At 35.6% G+C, this 22,923-nt stretch overlaps 3 protein-coding genes across 3 annotated transcripts; all 3 read right to left on the bottom strand.

The window, feature by feature from the left end:
- Nucleotides 1-22: 22 nt before the first annotated feature.
- Nucleotides 23-2,838, bottom strand: cldn10d (claudin 10d). The gene is made up of 5 exons (XM_083534604.1): nucleotides 2,426-2,838; nucleotides 1,534-1,695; nucleotides 1,373-1,454; nucleotides 785-892; nucleotides 23-662 (listed from the first exon to the last, which is right to left on the bottom strand). The coding sequence occupies exons 1-5, from the start codon at nucleotides 2,652-2,654 to the stop codon at nucleotides 419-421; spliced, it is 825 nt and encodes a 274-aa protein (XP_083390730.1). The 5' UTR covers nucleotides 2,655-2,838; the 3' UTR covers nucleotides 23-418.
- Nucleotides 2,839-12,232: 9,394 nt separating this feature from the next.
- On the bottom strand, nucleotides 12,233-14,158 carry cldn10e (claudin 10e). The gene is made up of 5 exons (XM_083527498.1): nucleotides 13,669-14,158; nucleotides 13,362-13,523; nucleotides 13,169-13,247; nucleotides 12,881-12,991; nucleotides 12,233-12,672 (listed from the first exon to the last, which is right to left on the bottom strand). The coding sequence occupies exons 1-5, from the start codon at nucleotides 13,898-13,900 to the stop codon at nucleotides 12,507-12,509; spliced, it is 750 nt and encodes a 249-aa protein (XP_083383624.1). The 5' UTR covers nucleotides 13,901-14,158; the 3' UTR covers nucleotides 12,233-12,506.
- Nucleotides 14,159-18,159: 4,001 nt separating this feature from the next.
- On the bottom strand, nucleotides 18,160-22,313 carry cldn10a (claudin 10a). The gene is made up of 5 exons (XM_083527203.1): nucleotides 21,901-22,313; nucleotides 20,651-20,812; nucleotides 19,521-19,602; nucleotides 19,323-19,427; nucleotides 18,160-19,203 (listed from the first exon to the last, which is right to left on the bottom strand). Exons 1-5 carry the CDS (start codon nucleotides 22,118-22,120, stop codon nucleotides 19,068-19,070), a joined length of 705 nt encoding a protein of 234 aa, XP_083383329.1. The 5' UTR covers nucleotides 22,121-22,313; the 3' UTR covers nucleotides 18,160-19,067.
- Between the last annotated feature and the right edge of the window lie 610 nt (nucleotides 22,314-22,923).

A 22,923-nucleotide genomic window follows, 5' to 3' on the forward strand; every position in this document is an offset into this window, starting at 1 on the left:
AATTTAATAAATGAAAAAAAAGTATTAGATTAAGTGTAACAATGATCCGATTATAATACCTGTATTTTGAATGTTTGAAGTCATTTAAATGTGTAATGATTTGTGATAATGTGTTAGAGGGTCTCTCTTTAAGGAGAGAGATTGAAGTGTTACATGTGCTGTAAGTGGTTCAATTGAAGTCTAGTGAATACTTTTTCCAAATGCTGCCTTAAATTTTATTTACGGCTGATTTATTACTTTTTCAAAGAATAATGCATGCTTTTATAACCTTTTTTAAGTGTACTATAGAAAATGACAATTATTTTACATCTCAGATTATCTTTATCTTTAATGGATACATATTGTTTTTAGTTTTCCATGAGCACTTCAAGCACCCAAACTAATTCCACTCAGTAGGTTGTTTCTGAAACATGGGCTTTTATACATAGGAATCCATGTTAAGTGGCACGGCAGTTGCTGTCCTGCGGGATGTGTAGACCCTTTGTTGCCTTTTGTATCCCCTGCTGTTTCTGGATGAACTGAATAAAGGGGGCATGTATGCTGCTGTATTGGGCTTGGAGTAGTCAGGCAACATATAGGTCCCTCTAGTTCGAGCGGTCACATATGTCGCTCTTGATCGAGCTCTTGTGTAAGCATCTTCCCGAAACAGAGTGTCTCTTGACCTGAGGAGAGGAGTGAAATGTGGCATTAGGGATCCCAGAATATCAGCTTTGTTAGAATTGTATTAATTACTGTGCAATACTTTTAACTTTGTTTAATACCGATTACTGTCTTCTAACCTTACCCTGAGTTCACTCCCTCTTTCCCGGAGAAATAACACAAAACTGCACTTCCACATATAATCAAACTGGAACCTCCCCATCCTATGAATAATGCTGCACCAAGTTCAAATCTGAAAAAGAACAACATATTAAGCCTCAAAAGAGCTTATTTTAAGAGTATACACAGAGTATTTGCAAAACCAGTAAACAGATGAATAAATCATTTTAGTTTAATTTCATGTGGACAAGAAATATTCTATTGAATTTCATAGTGCAGATAAGTGACTGCACATGAGTTTGCCTATTGCAAAGCGTTGTGTCTAAATGCTTAAAAAATTAAAAGAATACACTATATTCAAAATAGTAGTTTATTCTGTTAAATTAATTCCTTTTCTTTTTTTTTTTTGACTGTCAAGTATTTAGATTGACTAACTTCTCTGAGAATTGCAGTGCTTTCCAGCGTTTGTAGGCAGTATGTAATTGCCAGGGCAGACACAAGATGGTGCCCATGCACTTTCATTACTTGACCTGCCTGATCAGCTCATCAACCTCGATTCATTATGATATTCTGAACCCTCTAAAACTATTTACAAGTTTTTGGGATCACTTACTTCTGTGGTTTAAAATTTGCATCAATAAACTGCATCCGCATTCTGTTTCCCCACAACGAGTAGACTGCCATACCACTGAGTCCTGTGATGTAAAAATATTTTACATTATTGTATTGACAGACAGGAAAAAACAATATTTCAATTTAAATACCGTGTCCTACCTGATGCCATATTAGTAAGGGCTGCTGATAATGTTATTCTTGCATTAACAAGTTCAGAACCCCCAATCTTGGTGCACTTCATTCCAATCAAGGTAAGTACAGCCCCCCAGAATCCCAGAATCACAGAGACAATGGCCAGGGCACGGCAGATATGCATGAAAACTGAAGAAAGAGTGCAGGGTTTAATCAACAAATCTTCTTACAACATGTATAGCATTCCATATAGTCCATAAGTATTTGATCATGGTCATTTCAATTATATTGGATGTTTACCATGGTATATTAGAGGTAAAATTGAAGAATGATTGAGTTTTATAATTTCATCTTAAATTTTGTGCATTTTTAAGAAAACTGAAGTAACTGAAGATCACAGAAAACAAATGCCATGATGAAATACAGAGGGTTTATCATAAGATGTATAAAAATGTGTTTTTCAAAAACATTTTAAGTAGATAAATAAATAGACAGACAGACGAGACAAAGATCAGCATGTTCCCGAATATGGGGAAAAACATATGCCATGTGAAGGACAAACTGAGTTCAGACTAAGTTCATTTAATTCATCAGCCAATATTTACAATAGACAAAGGAACAGTGTGTGTGATCCAAAATGTACCACCTTGTCTAATGGCATCTATGTATGGCAGCAAATGAGATTTGTTTAATGATGTGTCTGCTGACAAAATTAGCAGGATGAAATTTAAAGTTCATATATCATGGAACTATTTTTTATTTTTTTTGCTCAAGTTGCTCAGAATGCTTTACACTGCAGTTGGACAATGGCGAAAAGCCTACTCCAAATATTTTTGAACTAGTCTATATATTATTTAAAGATTTCATTTGAAAAGATGCTAATATAATTTATTGTAAGAAGTCTTATGCAGGGGTTTACCTGGAAGGGCCATCAAGGAAGGATAGTACTTGCAATCAGAAACACCAGTGGTGTCAGATACACAGTTCATCCACAGGTTGGAGTAGTAGTTGACCGTGGTGAGTACAGCATCGCCTACCTCAGAGAAATTCCAGTATTCAGTAGGTAGAGTAGAACAGATTAAGATCCATCCACTAGTGCAACTCAAAAAACAGCCAATTTCTATATACATCAAAGCTGTACGTTTCATTTTGCCAGCTTCATGCTATAGTCTAAGAGAGAATCCAAGAGCAGCTACTTAAGTTGATCAAAAACAAAGCTGTGAAAATAACATTAATTGTCAAAAAAGGATAATATTGAAAGAGAAATGAACACCGAGTCATCTGGCTCTGAAAGACAACCTCCCTTATGTTGTTAAGCATGCTGAAGCCTGAAACTGGGACTTGTTTGTGGTATTGCAAAGTAAGCAGATGCTCATATCTACCAAAACTTATCTGGATTTTCTAATGAGGGCAGTTTCTTTAATGACCACTTGTTTACAATGACAAAAGGACAATACCCATATGGTATAGGATATCATAGGGGTTAAGGGACAGATGTCTTTCCCTGGGAACCAATGTATCACTTGTCCATTTAATGTCTCTGTGCCCTTTAAGCAAATACATTAGGTTTATTGTTTGTTCCTGCATATTTGTCCCCGATATAGACAGTATATTGTAGGCTGTAACCTGAGTCTTTGTTTCAAGATAGAAGATAGTGATTATTCCTTGTTGATTATTGATTATTCATGCACCTACAACAGTTGACAGGTTTGAAGAGTTCATCATGAGATTGCAAGTTTAGGTGTGAGTTCTGGTGGTACTCTCCCATTTATATAAGTAATTACAGTATCTATGAGCTCATGTATGTTAAAGTCTAAGTGTGTTTAACACTTTATATCATGGCACTTTTGGTGAGTTGAAATATTTACCCTGTTTCAAATTAAGTAACAAATATAAAACTTTCTTTCGGCTTCTTCCCTTAAGGGTCGCCACAGCGGATCCTCCGCACGTTTTGATTTGGCACATGTTTTACGCTGGATGCCCTTCCTAACGCAACCCTCCCCAATTTATCCGGGCTTGGGACCGGCACTAAGAGTGGCTGGGGATGGTTCCCTGACCGGGGATCGAACCCGGGTCGCAGCGGTGAGAGCGCTGCATCTTAACCACTAGACCACCAGGGGACCTAAATTAAGTAACAAATATAAATACCTTAATATTAAGTATAAATTTCTTGCTTGCAATAACATCAAACCAATAACCTACTGGGAGGAAACTATTTTATATGCATATAAATTGTTTAAAACACAGGTATGCACGGGTCCTAGGTATCTTTTAAAACAATTGTAAACATAATAATGTAGTTGAGTGAGTTGATGTGACGCAGATGCAGGTGATTCATACACACCCAGACACACTCTCTCACTCTCTTTCTCTCTCATAGGGTGGATTCTAGAATTTTTTTAATGTGGTGGCACAGGGGGGGGGACCAAGAACCAGTCAGGGGGGGCCAAAGGGAAAAAGTCATGTTCCTCAACACAAATGGGATGACATATAAATGGCAGTGCACAAGTACCTGGACTCCTGTGCAGTACATATACTCTTTATAAAAACCATTAAACAGACAATAATTGTTTTTAACTGCACTGTACTGCATCTATACTTTGACATTGAATGTAATGAACCTTGAATGCCTGACAAGGGGGTCAGGCATTCAAGTCCCCTTTTCATTTATTTCCACAAAATTCTGTCTAAAATAAACAAACCTTTAATTTAGTCATCAATATTACACAAATAGTATATTTAATTTCTATAATTTCATCTAATTAAAGATCAGAAAAATCATTTAAATGTGAAGCTGTTCTTGGACATTGCAAACAAAAATAAATAAATGTATGACTACCATGTAAAAAGGTTTGTTTATTCAATACAAACAGGCATTTACTATTCTACATCTTAACATTCCAAGTGTCAGAACGCTAACACTATTAAAAGCCCACATTTTAGCGTTTATCACGGTACTGCAGACTATTTGGGAAAGTGATTGTATCTTTGTAACAACTGGAAGAAACGTAACAGAGTTGGTTCATCGCGGCTGAATAACACAACCCGTGCCCCTGCCCCCCCTTTAGACACGCCCCAGCTCTCTCATGCACTTTATAATGATTCTTACAAATAAATGTAATATTATTGCACTATTTGGTTACATTATTTAGGTCTAACAATAATATTTGAAATATATATATATATATATATATATATATATATATATATATATATATATATATATATATATATATATATGCACATCTTATTAAGCTAAGCACAGAAACAGCAGCTGGAACCACCAGAATAAAATTCGAACAGCCTTCCATTAAGCACAGTCATTTCTGCAGGGGCTGCTAAAACAGGGCAATGGAAATACTCTGAAAAGGAGCAAAAGAATTCCTGATCTGGCTCCTCTCCCCCCTTTTTCTGAAAACTTACTTTACTAATTTTCAGCAAGACAGTCATAAAGTTTTCTGCACAAGTCTGAAGGCTGTTTGACCTCTTCCTTGTTTATCATTGTTGCTAATGATGCCCTCATCAACAAACATGGCAATGTGATTTTATCTGTAGCAATTCAGCAGTATCGGCGTTACAATTTTTACAGTTTCGCTTTTTTCTTTCTCATCGCATAAAAATCTCAAAATATAGTTTAGATTTTCTGTGTTTTCTACTTTCTGTTGGCTCTGTTTCTTTTCTTTTTTTCTTTTGGTAGGGCGCTTTATTCCTTGTTTGAGGGTTTGAAAGCAGTGAGTGGAGGCTATTTCAATCAGAACTATGAACACACACTACAGTAACCACATTAAAGTACGTAACTTCTGTGTTATAGCAAGCATCCAGCTCATTCAATGTGTAAAGTGTGACATGTTAAGTCAGTCTTTCTTTGTTGCTAGCGATAATTTTATCTTTGAGAAGTAGAAAAGTAAAGTAAAGTGTAACGTTAGTTTGCTCTTTGACTGAGAAGATCCTAGCCTTAGAGGACCGCATCCAGAGTCTAGAGAGAATCAGTAAGTGCGAGAGCAGTCTAGGTTCTGCAGGGGAATGTCCGGATGCCCTAAGTGGAGTTAGCATTCCCCCGAATCCGGCATTAGAGCCCTCGCAGTGGGGCTGAGAAACCTGAAAGAGCTCTGGTTATAGGAGACTCTATTCTAAGGCATGTGAAATTAGATAGACCTTTAGGGAGCCAGGGTGCTGGACATAGCAGGTCAGCTTAGGTTTTTAGGAAAGCACAGGTTCTCTAAGAGTTTTTCACATAGGAGCTAATTATATACGCCTTCGACAGTCAGAGGTTAAGAGTAATATAATAGAGGTGGTTAAATTAGCAAAGTCAATGGCCGATGCAGTAACATGCTCTGGCCCCATCCCAATGTGGCATGGCAATGTAGGTTACAGCAGGTTATGGTCGCTAAGCTGCTGGATGTCCGAGTGGTGCTCCAAAAACAATGTGAGCTTCTTAGATAATTGGAGCAATTTTAAGGGCAAGGTTGGCTTGTAAGTGCGGGAAGGTGCTGCTCTCATTTCTTGTAGTATAGGTCATAGTCTCAGAACAGCACTAGTTAACAAGTGACTGTCCAGAGCCAAGGCCAGGGAGCAGACAGCCAGGCTAAACCGACCGTCTGCTAGCTGAACAGTCGTCACTCAGGATCCACCATATTGAGACTGTGTCTGTCCCCCGAGCGAAACCAAAATGTAAAAATTCTCAGGCTGTCTGTTTAAGTAACCTGATTAACAATAAATTAAATAGGACTAAATGCACAGCCAGCACCTCTGATCTAAAGATAGGATTGTTGTATATTAGATCTCTCACATCAAAAGCGCTGACTTTATTATTACCGACCAGGAGTTTAATATAATGTGTTTGACAGCAACGTAAATTAAACCGAATGAATATGTAGCATTAAATGAGTCCTCCTGGGTATAGTTACATACACCAGCCCCGTCTAAATGACAGAGGAGGCTGAGTTGCAGCTATTTATAATAATAATCTAAGCATCACACAATAAAACTAAACACAAATGTAAAACCTTTGAAGTTCTTTACACCAACATAAAATATTAAGTGTCCAAAAGCTGGTCTAGTCTGTCAATTCCATTAATTATTATTTATAGATCCCCATGGCCCTACTCTAATTTTCTCATAGAATTTGCAGATTTCATCACAAATTTAGCTACTTCTTCAGACAAAGCATTTTGATAATCAGAAAGACTCCTTTAAAGCAGCAGTTGTATCCATTATAGATCCTGTTGGAATTAATTAGAATGTTATAGGACCCACTCATAGTGGTCTACACACCCTTTATTTGGTATTAACATTTGGATTTAAAATACAAAATATATTCATAATTCCACAGTCTGAAGCTATTTCAGATTATTACCTTATCTCTTTGAAAATCTGCCTCAGTCATTGCATTAATACCTCGCTACTTTACTTTACTGTATCAATAATCTTCCAGAACTGTTGCTTTCAATTAGACCCCACAGAGCTTGACTGGGCTACTGAATACCTAGAATTAACGTTACACTCTAGATGATGACTCTCCCCTTAAAACAAAAATGATCAGGAAGAAAAAATTATAAACGGCGTCAAACCAAATTAACATAATTTCCAATAGCATGGAAGGAGGGCCTCCTAAATTATAAAAAAATCTCTTAGTGCTGCTAGATCAGCATATTTCTCCACCCTCATAGAAAATAACAAGCATAATCCTAGATTTCTATTCAGCATGGTAGCAAAATTAACAGGAAATAAAATCACTGCACTAACATGCACTCCATCAATAGGTAGTAATGATTTCATTAACCTTTTTAATAATAAAGTTGAACACATCATGCAAAAAATCCAGACGATTAAAATAAATCCAAACTATTTTATAAATAACCTTGTAGACAGCAGTGTAATTATAACAGACAATCAATTACAAAGTTTTACCCGTATTCAGGAGAGTGACTTAATTTCACTTATTTCCTCATCAAAATCATCAACATGAATTCTCGATCCTTGCCTACAAGTTTTCTTCAAACAGATAATTCCAGAGGCAATTGAACCTGTTTTAAAATGTATAAACTCTTCCATTAGCACTGGTTATGTACCTAAATCCTTCAAACTGGCAGTTATCCACCCCCTAATTAAGAAACCTGACCTTGACCCTTTCCCTTTTTTTTTACCTTGATCCAACTATAAGGCAATATCAAACCTCCCCTTTACCTGCAAGATTTTGGAAAAGTTTATAGCACAGGACTAGAAGCACATGCAGCTAGAAGTAAACTTTTTTGATTACATAGCATCTCTGGATAGTGTTTCTATCTCAGTGTGTACAGCAGTCAAAGACCTTGATTATTGGCTCTAGTCCTTGAGGCTCGCGTGAATAATATTACCAGGATCGCCTTCTTTCAACTTAGACATATTGCTAAAATTAAAAATATGATGCCGTTACAGGATGCAGAAAAACTATTTTATGCTTTTGTTACATCTAGATTAGACTACTGTAACGCTGTACTATCTGGGTGTATAGTGAAAGTGCTTAAATAAGCTTCAGTTAGTTCAGAATGCAGCAGCAAGGGTCATTACTAGATCTAGAAAATATGACCACATCACCCTGTTTTAATCAGTCTACACTGGCTCCCAATTAAATCTCGCATTGATTATAAAATACTACTACTGATGTATTAAGCACTTAACGGTCTCACGTTATCTGAGTTCACAGTTAACTCACAGTTAACTTCTGTACCAAAATGATACTCCATGCCTACTCAGATCAAAAGGTGCAGGCTATTTGTTGTTACCTCAAATAATGAAGACTACAGCAGGCGGCAGATCTTTCTCTTATAAAGTCCCACAGTTATGGAACAGCTTTCCAATCAGTGTTCGGAACTCAGACACAGTCTGTGTTCAAGGCGAGGCTGAAAACAAAGTTTTGATCAGTTAATTTTTCTTAGATCTGGAGGGATCATGGATATAGAGTGTTCGGTGAACAAATACAAATGGGATATTTGTATGCTATCGTCCTTTCACTCTCACACGTTCAGTTTGTTTACTGTGGTGTGGTGGGTCGTCTCTTATCCCAGAGATTTCTCATGTCTGTGCGAGTCTTGCCGGAGTCCCCAACTGCACAGTGTCCTTAACTTTCCTACAAAAATAAGGACACATAATAAGGACACTTCTCTTCCTATCACCCTATTCTCTCTCTCTCTCTCTCTCTCTCTCTCTCTCTCTCTCTCTCTCTCTCTCACTCTCTCACTCTCTCACTCTCTCTCTCTTCCAGTTACCACTGTTCCTGTCCCTCTTCCCTCCTCAGATCTTCCTGCTTCGTCCAGACCTGCCTCTGGATAGTGTTCTTTTCGTTTGGAGGCCACTCTGTGCAGCTGGGGATGGTTTCTTATCAGCGCCCTGGGGTTCCATGGAATTACGGAGTAAGAATGGGAGCTTTGAGGATGGATTTGGACTGTAGTTAATGTCAACAGTCTGCTACACTGACTCTGGACTATAGTTTGTTTCTGATCACCATCACTGTACCCGCAACATTGTTTACTTGTAATAAATGGACATTCGGTGCAACACGGATGAGGATGGGTTCCCTCTTGAGTCTGGTTCCTCTTTAGATTTCTTCCTTATGCCATCTCGGGGAGTTTTTCCTTGCCACACAGTCATAAAGATAGTCTACAATCCAGTTATGCATCCTATTGACTATATGTAAACAATTTGTGTCAACATAACTCATTTCCTTCATGTGAACTGATGCATTTGCATTAAATTGTTTTAATGGCATTTTTCACAGGAATGTAAAGCTCCTTTATGCTTCACCTGTAACCTGTTCGGTCTGTTCTATTCAGTAAAGCACCCACTGAAAAGATCTCATGGCATGGGAAATTAGCTAGGCCTTTAAGTGCACCAACAGCACTTGTTAAGTGATACGCCAAATGGATATAAATAGTGGATGGTGGTTGTTTAACTACTCAAGTACAGATATGACTCAAAGTCATAACTTAAGATTAGATCAGAGCAAAATGGTGTCTCAGTAGAGTAATTAGTTGTTATTGTCCAGAATGGAAGTTAACTGCTTGTTCCATTAGCAGCCCAAAATAATTTATATATATATATATATATATATATATATATATATATATATATATATATATATATATATATATATATATATATATATATATATATATATATACAAACCAAATGGCCACCATGGTTTCCTTAACCTTATGTTATTCCAAACAAATATTCTTTGTTCTGTAAAATGCAAAATATGATATTTCTATTTTTACAAATTATGTTTTTGTCTATTTAATGAAAATCATTGGTGACTAAAAATATTTTAATTATAAAACATTCTTTAAGATAACTCTTTGTGTTTGTGCGTGTGTTCCACAATCGAAAAAACACAATGAGGTTTGAAGCAACATCAGCGTGAAAAAAATCTTACATAATTTTCCTTTTTTTGTGAACTGCCTCTTTTTCTATCAGTATTTTGAATTTTTTTTGTCCCAATGAGCCAATGAACAGTGCCGAACAGTAACAAAGTAAATGTTATTTGTTACTGTTCTTAAGCAGCTTTTCTGCGTGTCTGTATTTTATTGAAGTATTTCCATTTTGGAAGACTTTTACTTTACCTTCACTACATTTGCAAAATCAGTCGTTCGTTTTTATTTATGAGTGGATAAAAGCGTAACTGGTAAAGCATGCAGCAATAAGCATGTGCTATGTTTTAAACTTTTTGATTGTTGGTATCTACTTATCGTGAACATACAGCTCAGTGTACAAATGATGTAAGCAACGTCTGACTTTAACTTGCCCTAATATCCATGGCCTTATTCGCGTTTTTTTTTTTTAAGTACAAAAAAATTAAAAGCGGGTTTTGGGCTCATGATAATTTTAATAGATATCAGTCAGTGTTTGACTTATTTGATATCATTCTATTAATAGAGTCTTTTCACATAAATGTAATTTATTAAGCAAGAGTCTTGTGACAAAAATTAAATAGGAACATTATAGCTGTAATAAATCATAGTACTTTGGATACTTAAGGAAATTTGAAGGCAAATACTTTTGTACTTTTACTCAAGTAAAACTTTAAAGGAACACTTTTACTGGAATAATATTTTACCTAATATATCTTTACTTTAACTCAACTACTAGTTTGTACACTTCGTCCACCTCTGCCAAAGAATAAATAAACTATTTTCAAGATCTCATATTGATAAACAATTTTAACATTATCAAACATCCAAACTTTTTACACACCACTTACATTTAGGAACAAGTCTGTTTTCTGTAATGGAAAAGGTCAATTCACCAGCGTGATGGTGTGTGCCGCATGATGTCAGTGTCCGATGGCTTGCAGAGCTGGTTTTTACCCAAAGAGGCTGGACCATTTGGGAAGGGGGCTTGTTGTAAGACACACTGTGGGGATTTCCTTTGGGGTGAGTTATGTCAGAGATTATCCCCTTCTGTCTAATGTGGGGCATGCTGGCTCAAAGCACTCCAACACACATCTGCGGTTGTCAAGTCATGTGCATCTTTGTTTTGATTCCTGTAATCTCTCAACCCCAGTCTTATTTGTTAAATCCCTTTCATGGTCAGTTGCCCATAGCTGTTTCTGATTTATCCTTTGATTAGTTTGTCTTTATATTTTTCCACTGTCAGTTTGTGAATTATTGGTTAGCCTCATAATATTTACTTATTTCATATTCTTGTTTTGCCCAGTATATGTTGTTTGCTGATCACCTGACTCACACTTGTATTTATAGTTTTGGATTTAGATTTCCAGTTTTTACAGTTTGCCTGTATATGTAATAAAACATTCTCATATTACCTGCACTTGCATTCACATTCATTAGTATTACATGACAACTGCACTTGGGCTTCTTTACTGAGGACACCATTGCACATCTTCTACACACAACGATGAGACCGCAGAAAAGGAAATGGTGCAAAAATGGACTATAGTTCAGCGTTTAACACTATAATTCCCTCCACACTCACCTCTAAGTTGGAGGCCCTGGGACTCAGCCTGACAGACCACAAGCCATATGGGTGGGCAAACACACCTCATCCACCCTCACCATCAGCACTAAAGATCCTCAGGGTTGTGTTTTGAACCCCCTGTTGTACTCATTGTGTACACATGACTGTCCAATTCCAACTCCACCACCATCATCACGTTTGATGATGGCACTGTTGTGGTGGGCCTGATCTCCAACAACGACGAGACAGACTACCTACAAAAGATTAAAAACCTGTAGAGGAAAACATTCTTCTCCTAAATGTCGGCAAGACTAAGGAGTTTTAGTGGACTTCAGCATAAAATAGGAGCAGTCATACCAACCGCTAATCATCATTGGGACCCCAGTGAAGAGAGTAGACAGTTTACAATACCTAGGTGTTCACAACACACAGGACCTGTCTCGGTCCTGTCACATCAACACCCTGTTGAAGAAGGCCCGGCAGCATCTGTACCATCTGAGACGCTTAAGGGACTTTAAACTACCCCCACTTTTTTTCTGTTGCATTTAGGGAAAGCAAACACAGAGAAAATAGGGAGGAAACACCTAGCAACTATTACTGGGACTTCTCTCTCAGTCCAAAATTTATTTGCTCATTCAAATTAACCCTGTTTAGCAGGTTTGTTGAATACCCACAGTTAATCTACCTCTCTCTCTATTTTAGTTATGGTATACCATTTTCAATCTGCATACTTAATTCTAATTGGCTAGATGATGTTAAAAACAAACAAACAGGTAGTTCAATTCCGTTTAATCACTGTTCTAAAATAATGCACTGCCGGATAAACAACCTTAACCATACTAACATAAACTCTCAGGTGCATAGTATCAGGCAGTTATAGGGCGTATGTATGTGTATGTATGTGTACTGTATGCACATGCATTGGCATGTGTGTGTTTCTGACACACAAACTCATTTTCCAGTTTCTAAAGAGTTTCTAAATAGCACGATTTAGAGGTCACACAATTTTGAGTTTTAAATGAAAGTTCTGAATCCAATGAAAAACTTTAGGCTTTTGAAAATTGGTAAGACTTATTTGAGACACTGGAATTCAAGGAGAGCTCAGACACAGTGGACTCTTTGGATCCGGAGGTAATCTCAGAAGACATGGAGATATTTGTGGGAATGGAATTCAGGGCTGCGGCTTCTTCAGCAATTATTTCGTCGATCGTCCTGCAGAGATTAAATTAAATTAATTTTATTTTATTAAGCACAATTGCCATATAAATATCAAGGTAAGTTTTCATAAGTGTTAATCCTTCAAAAACTGGAGCAGGAAAAATGTTAAGCTGAGCAGTTTGATACAAGTGAACAGTTCAGTAAGATTCACCTGCTATGATCAGTTAAGAGAATGCAGTACAGTATTTAATTGTGAACTCACCTCCTGTTCTGAGACCAGAGCTTATAAACTGATGACATGTAGAAGATTCCTCCAGTGAATTGAAATATACATCCAGCCCATCCAACATACAATGGTGTGCCCAGATCAAACCTAAAATTAAATAAGGCAGACCAAACTACATTTTTCCCCACAGTTGAGCAATAATATTAAGCAATATTTTACAAGACAAAAATAAGTTTTAAGCACTATAGTAATACTTTCCTGATTATTTATTAATTTATGCATTATTGTATCCTAAAACTGATTACATGCCAAGAGAGTGCTTACTTTAATTCAAAACTAGGGTTGAAGAAATCTGATGTAACGTGCCGAGCATAGACTGCATACGCTGCTGTAGCTGACACACCTTAAAATAACAGATAGAAATACATATTTTTTTTAAAAAGTGATTCACTTGTTAAGCAAAAAATGTATTATATTATATAATAATACAAATAATTTAAATAATGAATCTTAATACCACTGGAAGTATGACAGAGGCTTCCAATAAAGATGTTTCTTCTCTTCTCCTTATCTGTACCCCCTATGTAGGTGCATTCCATCCCTACCAGGCTCAGAATGAACCCCAGCATGCCAATGGTTAATCCACCCATTAGTAGTGCTCTCACAATCTGGACATAATCTGGACATATAAAACTTATTAACCTGAATTGCTTTATCAATGTAGCACACATCAATCACATCAATTTTGGGCATGTTTCAATAAAACGTAAAAATGTATAGAACTTGGTCTAAGTGTTATTGGACAGAATTTTATCTGTACTTACTTTCCACAGACCAGAGCACAGGAAAGTCATAGCAGTTAGAGACAGCAGTAGCAGTAGTGGAGCAGGTTCGCCAAAGACTGGACCAATACCAGGTAATGTAGACGACAGAGCTGCCCCCTTGGCCACCAACAGCAGCCACCTTCCAACCCTCCATGGCCAAAGAACAAGCAATAAAAATCCAGCCTGTTATGGTCAGTAGAAATCCCCAGATCTGCATCACACGTACCTCCATATTCACTTCCCTACTCTGCAGTCAAATAGTAATTTCAGAACTCTTCTTTTTTGTTTGCCCGTAATTCTATCTAGCAATCTCTTTTTAATACCTCAAACTATATTTACTGCACATGCCCCTGTCTAGTTTTGAGCCATTTATTGAAATTAGTCCTTTTGGACTTTCCTGGCATACATGCAAACCAAAAGGAAAGAACTGGTTCAGGCAAGAATAAATCCTCCTTGCGATTAATGTGAATGAGTCTTAGTGTTATTTCTCAGAGCTGGAGTGATAAGTGAAGCACAAAGAACTGATAAAGTGCTTACCTAGCTCAAATTTCTGCTTTCCTTGCATATTGTACCTGTATTAGAAAAATGTTGTGTATCAAGAGTTTTCTCCTTCAGAGTCCAAATGGATTCAACTATAACTTAATGAAATAACATTACAGATTATGTTTTGAATCCGAAGACAATATAAGCAGAAATAAATTACATTTAACACAAAAAATCTTAAAACTAAACAAGAATGTGGATCTGTTATGACAAGAGCAAAAACTCCATGTGTGTAAAACATGAATTAAGGAAATAACTCAGGAATTGTTTAAATAAATTAATTATTTCAAAAGCCATATATATATATATATATATATATATATATATATATATATATATATATATATATATATATATATATATATATATATATGTGTGTGTGTGTGTGTGTGTGTGTGTGTGTGTGTGTGTGTGTGTGTGTGTTTGTTTTAAAATGGTTATTGGCAGCAAATAGATCAGCAAATGATACACAGATAAACACAGGTTAATGAGGATGGTGGATTAGTGTGTAGTTGTTGTGAAAAATACTTCGAGACTGAAAAATGTTATACCTTTTCCTGATATATTGAGTAAATTAGCTTTCTGGTTGTCAATTGCATATTAAGAATTCAAAATAAACAATAACACATTATAAACATTCAGTATGTATGTAAATTAAAAAGGCAGAAGGCAAATGTAAATCCCTGACAGAGAAATTGTGTTTCCTCAGGCTTGCAATGCGTTAATGTATTCCTTAGTACAGTTACTTTTATGACTTGAAAAATCTGAAACACATTATCTTTAATTAAAGACTGTCATTTTCACAATTTACTTAAACACACTCAAATATGTGTGTGACAAAAACCAAAAAATCATAATTTAGTTTTCCATGTTCGCTTCAGTTTTAAGTCAGTTCAATTAAATTTTCTGTGTATAATTGTATAATATAGCGCTTTTAACAATTAACATTGTAACAAAGCATCTTTACAGAATAGATTACAAATATAACTTACATTTATAAATTGGACCATTAATTATAGGGGTTTAATTTATCAGTAAATTAATAGGTTTATCTCTAATAAAAAAGTTTGTGTCGGCGGGGGAAAGGAACAATTCCCTGATGTATTGGGAAAAACCTTGAGAGGAACAAGACTCAAAAGAGAACCTATCCTGACACTGAATATCCATTCATTATAGTTCCATCATTGTTGAGGTTAACAACAAACTTGAGTAAACAACTGAGAGTGAAGGGGTGATACAGCCAAACATCCCAGTTCACCAAAACGCTCTATATTAATGATCCCTCCAGATCTGCTCCTTTACCTGAGAAAACCTAATCACAAAAAACTTGAATATGTTTTTAATTACAGTAGTTTTATTCATTCCAAAGTAGCACTAGCGCGACATCTACTGGTGAGACGGCATAACATAATTTATAATGATAATTAAAAATAATCATCGCAAAATATTAATTCAAATATAAAAAATATCTGAAGCTTCTGTGTTATGTGAAAACTTTTATAACCCAATAATCTAGGTTATTCATTTTATTTAATTCAATTGAATTATAATTGATTATGTACTATCTTTGATCAGATAAAAAAATGTTCCAGACTCCACGAGAAGCATACTGTAATTGACTGTAATTGTAACTTTTAGAAATGCTAAAGAAAACAATACATTTTTGCAGTTGAATTCAATGTAAAAGTAATTAAATTTTTCATATATTGCTAAATCACTAATTTAAGTCAGGTAAATTAAGACAGGTTTTCTTTCTTACGAGATTTTAAATGAAGAGTATACTTTCAGTGGAAATAGTTTTTTATTGGTGTTTTTAATAGGTGTAATGATTTTAATGGATAAATGAAAATATATTATATTATTAGCAACATATAGTGGGTTTTTGGTGACCCAAAGTAATTTATGCTGTGTGGAGATGTTTAAAGAGACATCCATCGGTCAGGAGGTTAAGCTGAAATATGTTAGGTGTAAAACCAATCTTTTGCCTAAATATAAAACTGCTGACTTTAAAATCAATGCTATGATTCTGAACTGCTGATTTTCTCATGATCATTTGTTATCAAATTCTATTTGAAAAAAAAAACGTCATTACAAATCTGTGAAAAGAACAAACGGCTCCAAATTCTTCAAAATAAAATTATTTGTACACTCTACAAATAGTGTGTACTACATAGTAATATATTTAAAGTGTCAGTGCAATTGTATGCCATGCAATATTTCCTGTTTATTTCTTTCCATATTCTCTGGAGTCACTAATTTGGTTAATTGTGTTTATATCTTGTAAGGTTGTTACCACAATCTGGCTTTGTTTTTGTTCCAGGTGATTAATGATGAACTTCATCTCATGCTGTCGCTTTTCATCACGAGTGTTTATGACACATGATGTATCCACACCAGGATAATGAAAGACCTTACGCTTTACACACATTAGACTCTTTGCTTTACTGCCTCTAATAAAATGCCTCTAATACCAAAGCATTCGGGCCCTCAAAACCAGACTGTGTAATTGTATACTGTGTTCTTGTAATGTGTCACAAGTTATCTGAATTGCAAATGTAGACTTTAAAAACCCTTTGGCCAGTGGCTCTGTTTTTATTAGGATGAACTGGACATGGTAGGGGATGATGGTGTGCTGAAATCTCCTCGGTGGTTAGCCTGCTGTATCGATTGTATCGCACTATATGACGTTAAATACCCCAGATGCCAAGAAAGACCTTTAGACATTTAGAAGACACACATGAGGGCATTCATAATTAAAAATGTCCCTTTATTGGTATGCACTCTCGTGAAAAAGACTAACTGTTGCACCATTGGATATTGTGCTTTTTAATGTTGATTGTTGAAATGTGAAGCAAGTGCCTAACATATTCCATATTCCTATAATCCTATTTCTACATTAAAAAAATGTTTTAACCTTGGCCTGGTGACAGTTGGCCTCATGTCATCTTGACAAAGTATAAAAAATAATGAAGTGAAAATAGCTTATTGTGTAGCAAATGTTAAACATATTTGTTACGTTTTTCCGAAAGTATGTCCAGAGCTCCCCTGTCTTCACAGGTTTTGATTACTAATAGAAATAATTGCACAAATCATATATAATTAAAAAAAAATCATAAAACACTTGTTTGTGTAAGTGTAAATAATCATTTGAGAGCTACAACAACAATAACAAGCAATTTACATTTTGAGCTAAAAGGCTACAGAAAATAATTTAGTTTTTTGATTTAGGGAGCAAAGTGAGCAAAAGGGCTCTCCATGATCAGTGTCCTGACTACTGAACATTCAGCTGATTGGGAGACCTTTTTTTTCTTTCTCGCTATTTTTCTTTTCCTCCTGCTTAAATAGGTGATTTTTATTTGTTTACCATTTTTAAAGGTTGTCTTTTTGTTTGTTTGATTAATGGCATTTGTGCATGCATGAAATCATTTAGTCTATTTAATATCCTCTCTAATCTAATTGAATTGCTTTTGAGGCTGGGTGTCATCTGAAGTTGGTTAAATAGATTAAATAGATGCACCAAATATTCAGTTATATGTTTCTGTTAGCACCTAGACAGGTATGGTACTGTTTTTAATGATGCCCTCTTGCAAAGAATATTTCATCACAGTGCATGAAATATCAAAGCTAAAATGTTGATGCAAAATCACCAGAACCTTGAATTATTTAGAAGGTGTTGCTAGCTACTTTAATAAGTTAACATATCCACCATAGTCTATAAAGATACGGGCACCCCCAATAAAATTATCTGTCTCTAAGATCCTTTTCCCCCTAATGTCATAAATTGTAGTATATTCTATATATGATAGTTTTGACTGAGCCTGTCAGAATTATAAATTAAGCACATAGATACATAAGATACAAACATAAGACTTGGTTGGGCAACCATTAGATTATATTATAATAGCATTTAAGACATTTCAGGTATATATATTTTTTTATTAGAAATAGTAAGCCTCTGCATAAATTCACAAGATTTTCTTTATATACAATTGTAAAAAAAATATATATATATATTAAAATAACCTTGCAAAAATTCACACAACAAAATTCCACAATTATGAATTAACTCAACCATGTTTGCAACTAATCTTACAACCTCACACCCGCTAGCAAATATAAAAACGAAATAGAAGGAGTAAATACTAAACAGCAGCCTTGCCAGCAAATACAACTTCTACATGCATACAAAAATGACGTATATTTCATTACATGTATAATGCACTTTATTACATTACACAACGTCTTTATTAGATTACATAATTAAACACCACCATAATATACACAATAACTAAACACTATTATCAGAATTACGATAACCAACACAGAAACATGTGGTTGGAAAGAGATGCCATGCAGCCGTCCCAGCAGAGCTCTGGAACGCACCAAATATCTTTGAGAAGCAGGGTCAAAGTCTAGGGTTTCCATTGATCATGAGGTGGAGACAGATGCTAGGTCCTGAAGAATAGGTGACTAAGCTGATCTAATTTCCGCATCTAGACAGTATGTTCCCGAGCCGAAGGTATGCAAGAGGAACAACATCATAAATGTCTGTCATCAATTCACCTGGTTATCAGGTCTTAATTCAGCAAAGACAGGAGACTCATTCCATCTTCACTATATGCTGCCTTTTATTATCATTTTACCCCCTAGTCATTTTGCACCCCTCACAATAAATGTCAAAGCTTCAGTAACTCCAGACCTGGCAATGTATGAAACTGTTTTAACTCTGTAAACATGTACAAATATACAGGAATAAAAAGGTAAAAGATTGTTAGGTCTTTTAAGGTTCTCTGATTGAGTATGGTTGTGCATAAAACATTATCACCTTTGTTCAGAATTTTCCTGTGGGTGATGTGTTACACATAGGCGTTCCTCCCAAACTGCCTCACAGGGTAGACTTGATCTGCTACATCTTTTTCAGAACTTTCAGCACTGTTGGTGTTTTTGCTTTGCGGCGTCGTAAAAGAGGTAACGCCAGTGTAGGTGTATTCTCTTTAAATGTGGAGAAAGAGTGATTCATTAACATTTAACTTGTGAAATAATATTTAAATAATTGAAAGGAAATCATTAATACTAATACCCGTATTTAATTGGGATAAACGGTTATATACCTTATGCTGAACCCCTCAGACATTGAGAAGCAGAAGATACTACCCCCAAGAAAGCAAAGAACAGATCCTGCCCATCCAATAAAAAGTGCAGCTCCCAGCTCGAACCTGGACAGATATCAGGAATTAAATCAGGCTGCTATAATCTGATTATGTTTGTAATAGTTAAAGTAAAAATTGCTTTTCCCTGAATTTACTTACTTTTGTGCCACAAATAAAGGGTCAAAAAACTCTGAGGTAATTCTGTGAGCATATAATGAACATGTTGTCATTGAACAGATGCCTGTAGAGAAAAATTGTGAGAGAGGACCAGATTTGTTACATTTTCTATATTTTTCTTTACAGCAAGTTATAACACATTCCTTATCATCATCCTGGTAAATCTGGTAACATACAGGTATGAATAAATATTATTTATTGAGACAGAATTTGATTTAATTTTGTATTAATTATAATTTTTATTATATTAATAACTTATACAATTATAGCTTGTACATGGTGTTTGTATGGCAAATGCTCTACATACTGGGTGGGGGAACTTCTGTTTGTGGCAACTATCACAGGTAAGAACAGGAACTAACCTGTTTTATGGACATTTAACAACATTAAATGTTAGAATAAACAGTTTAAAATGTGGTATAAGACAGAATAACCCTAAATCTAACTTTTTCCTTTAAAAAAAAAAAAAACATTATATATAAATAAACCCTGTTATCCAATTAACACTTATGAGCATAATGCAATTATGCTCTTAGATACTGCTGCCAGAAATTAAATAAACTTTTTAAATGTTTAATGCAGGTTCTATTCGTTAAAAAAAAGGGTAAAGCTTGATTGACAACCTTTGACAAATTTGAAAAACCCTCACCTTACAATTCCTAAAAGTCCAATTCCAGCATTTTGTAATACCATCATGATGTACAGAAAGGGGCATTACACCTACATCATATTTATGTGTTAGTTTCCCAACTAAAAGAGGTTGAATGTAAATTCTTTCTAATTTGGATTGAAATACCACCCTTAATGAATCCTTAAAGAGACATTTTCCCCAAGAGCACAATAATAAGTTGTTGTACTATGCAGTGTGGAATAAAGTACCATTTTACACTTTATATTGTCATTTTGTAGATTTAAATTTTTTTTTTATGTTCTTTAAGCTGCTCTGTCCCAATGTTTAGATGTAGATTACACCACACTTAATTTTGCAAATTATATTGTGTTGTACTACTACTATATTATCTATAGTCTAATATTGGTAAGAAAATAGGTTCCTGACCTTGTGAATTGACAGTACTAAGTAAAACGATAGTGTGAAGGTGATAGACAATTACCACTGAGGATAAAATGAAGTCCTGAAAGGCAGGTAATCCTGGCCTTGGTAGACTCAGAGCCACCTATCTTGGTGCATTTCATTCCAACTAAGGCCAGAATTGCCCCAAAAAAACCCAGGCACACTGCGGAGATCATCAGCCCACGACACACCTGGATATAAGCTGCACAAGCAGGACAACAAAATTCACTGAGGTTTTTAATGTACTTCTTAAATCCTAAGCAATGGCTGACCAATAATATAAAGCAGGTCAGTGATGTTAGTCAGACCCCCAGCTTCTTTTATTGAATGGAAGATAAAAGGTTATAAACTGACTCTATGACTATAAAGATGAAAATGATGATGAGGCATTCAGAAATTGCTGCATTATATAGCCAAGAGTATGTGTACACTTGAACATTACACCAATCACTGGGTCTTTCCCAAACTTAGATCACAAATTTGGAAGCACAGGAATTTCTGGAGGGGGTCTTATCCAGCAGGAAAATGTTCTTCAGCAAGCAAAGACCATTAATACATTCAAAGAACTCAGAAGGCCTAGATAGGGCCTGACCTTAAACCCACGGAACACCTTTGCCATGAATAGGAATGAAAGTATTTCCCAGACCTTCTCAACCAACACCAGTGCTTAACTTTGCCAATGATCTTGTGGCCAAAAGTGCAAATCCCCACAGCCATGCTCCATAAGTAGTTCCAGATTAAGAAAAATATTATAACAGCAAATGGGGAGTTATGCTGTATGCGCAAACTGATGTTCAGAAAGCGCATTTGATAGTGATGGTCAGGTGTTCACAAACATTTGACCATATCTTAAAGCATGTAAGCATATTTTCCCTACATATTCTCATCTAGTAGATGCACTTATTAACAAAGGTAACTTACTGGAAAGTCCATCTTATTCTCATTTAGTGTTAGGATTACTTTAAGTGCATTTGGCACAATTTAGCCTTGGCACAGTGAAGACTGTTTCCAAGTGATGCATTAAGCTATCTAGCCCAGGACATTACTCGAGCCAAAATCACATTAGAGCTATCTGATACCTTGCTTCCTCTTTGTCAAATTCTGTCATCCAGTCTTCCTAAAAGCAAAACTTAACAATATAAAATCCAGTCTTTTAAGAGGTTAACATCTCGCTACAAGACTGTCATACATAAAGCACATTTAAAGTCATTTTAGTTTACCCATATTATTAGAAAATATATTTTTTTCTAGCTGTGAAAAGAAAGGCCATTAAATGTGCAAATATCAAACCATCTAATGCCAGCATAGAAGGAAAATCCTTGCAGTTGGAGATTCCAGTCGAATCTGTCACACATGTCTTCCAGAGATTAGACCAAAAGGTTGCTGTAGTGATGACCGTTCCATCTACAGAGGACACTTTCCAGTAGTCAGTGGGCAGCGTGGAAGAGATCAGAACCCAGCCTGATATGCTAAACAGCAAAGCAATAATCTCTGTAACCATTTTCCCCATAGTTTTCCTAGAGTGAAGAATTCAAATATGAACCAAGGCAGATCACTTGAAGTTAGCAGTCAGTAGTTCAATAGTGCCAGTCAAAGGTTATTTAAGGAAGCAGTAATCAGGAATGGTTATGGTCACTACGTCTTAAAAAAGCTGTTTTTTCCAGTATGTGGTTCAGAGGATGTGTTGTGGAATGGCGTTGTCTAGCATTGGTTCCCCTTTTGGTAGCATTATATATACAACAGGGAGGGCTTTGTTCTCAAACCTTTTCAACAACTGGCCAATAGCCTTTTTATCCATATTAACCATCCATTTCACCACAACACACACACACACACACACACACACACACACACACACACACACACACACACACACACACACACACACACACATCACTCCACAAGAATGATTTGAGGAGGAAGGGTAAGCTATTAAAGGTCAATAGATGAGAACATTTGTTATTGGAAGGACCTGAAATGTCCAGGGAAAATAATAAAAAAAACTTTGTTTAACAATATTTTTAAAGCACATTTTAAAAGGAATTGTGGATCTTATTTATAGAGCAATCTAAATATTTGTGGGTCCTCTTGTGAAAGCATTTATAGAGATTTCTTTCTATTTATAATATTAAAGGTGTTCTTACTCTTCTACTGTAATTTGTTATTCAAACAGTGTTTTAAAATGTAAGCGCTTACCTCGAGAATCGCAAATAACATCAGTTAAAATCCGCTCTTATAAATAAGCAGTGTTGGGGATGCAATACTGCATGGTATCAAAGTTTTTATCATTATGGAGAATGATGTTTTTTCTTG

This window comes from Silurus aristotelis (assembly GCF_946808225.1).
Source record: "Silurus aristotelis genome assembly, chromosome: 2".
Taxonomy (NCBI): Eukaryota; Metazoa; Chordata; class Actinopteri; order Siluriformes; family Siluridae; genus Silurus; species Silurus aristotelis.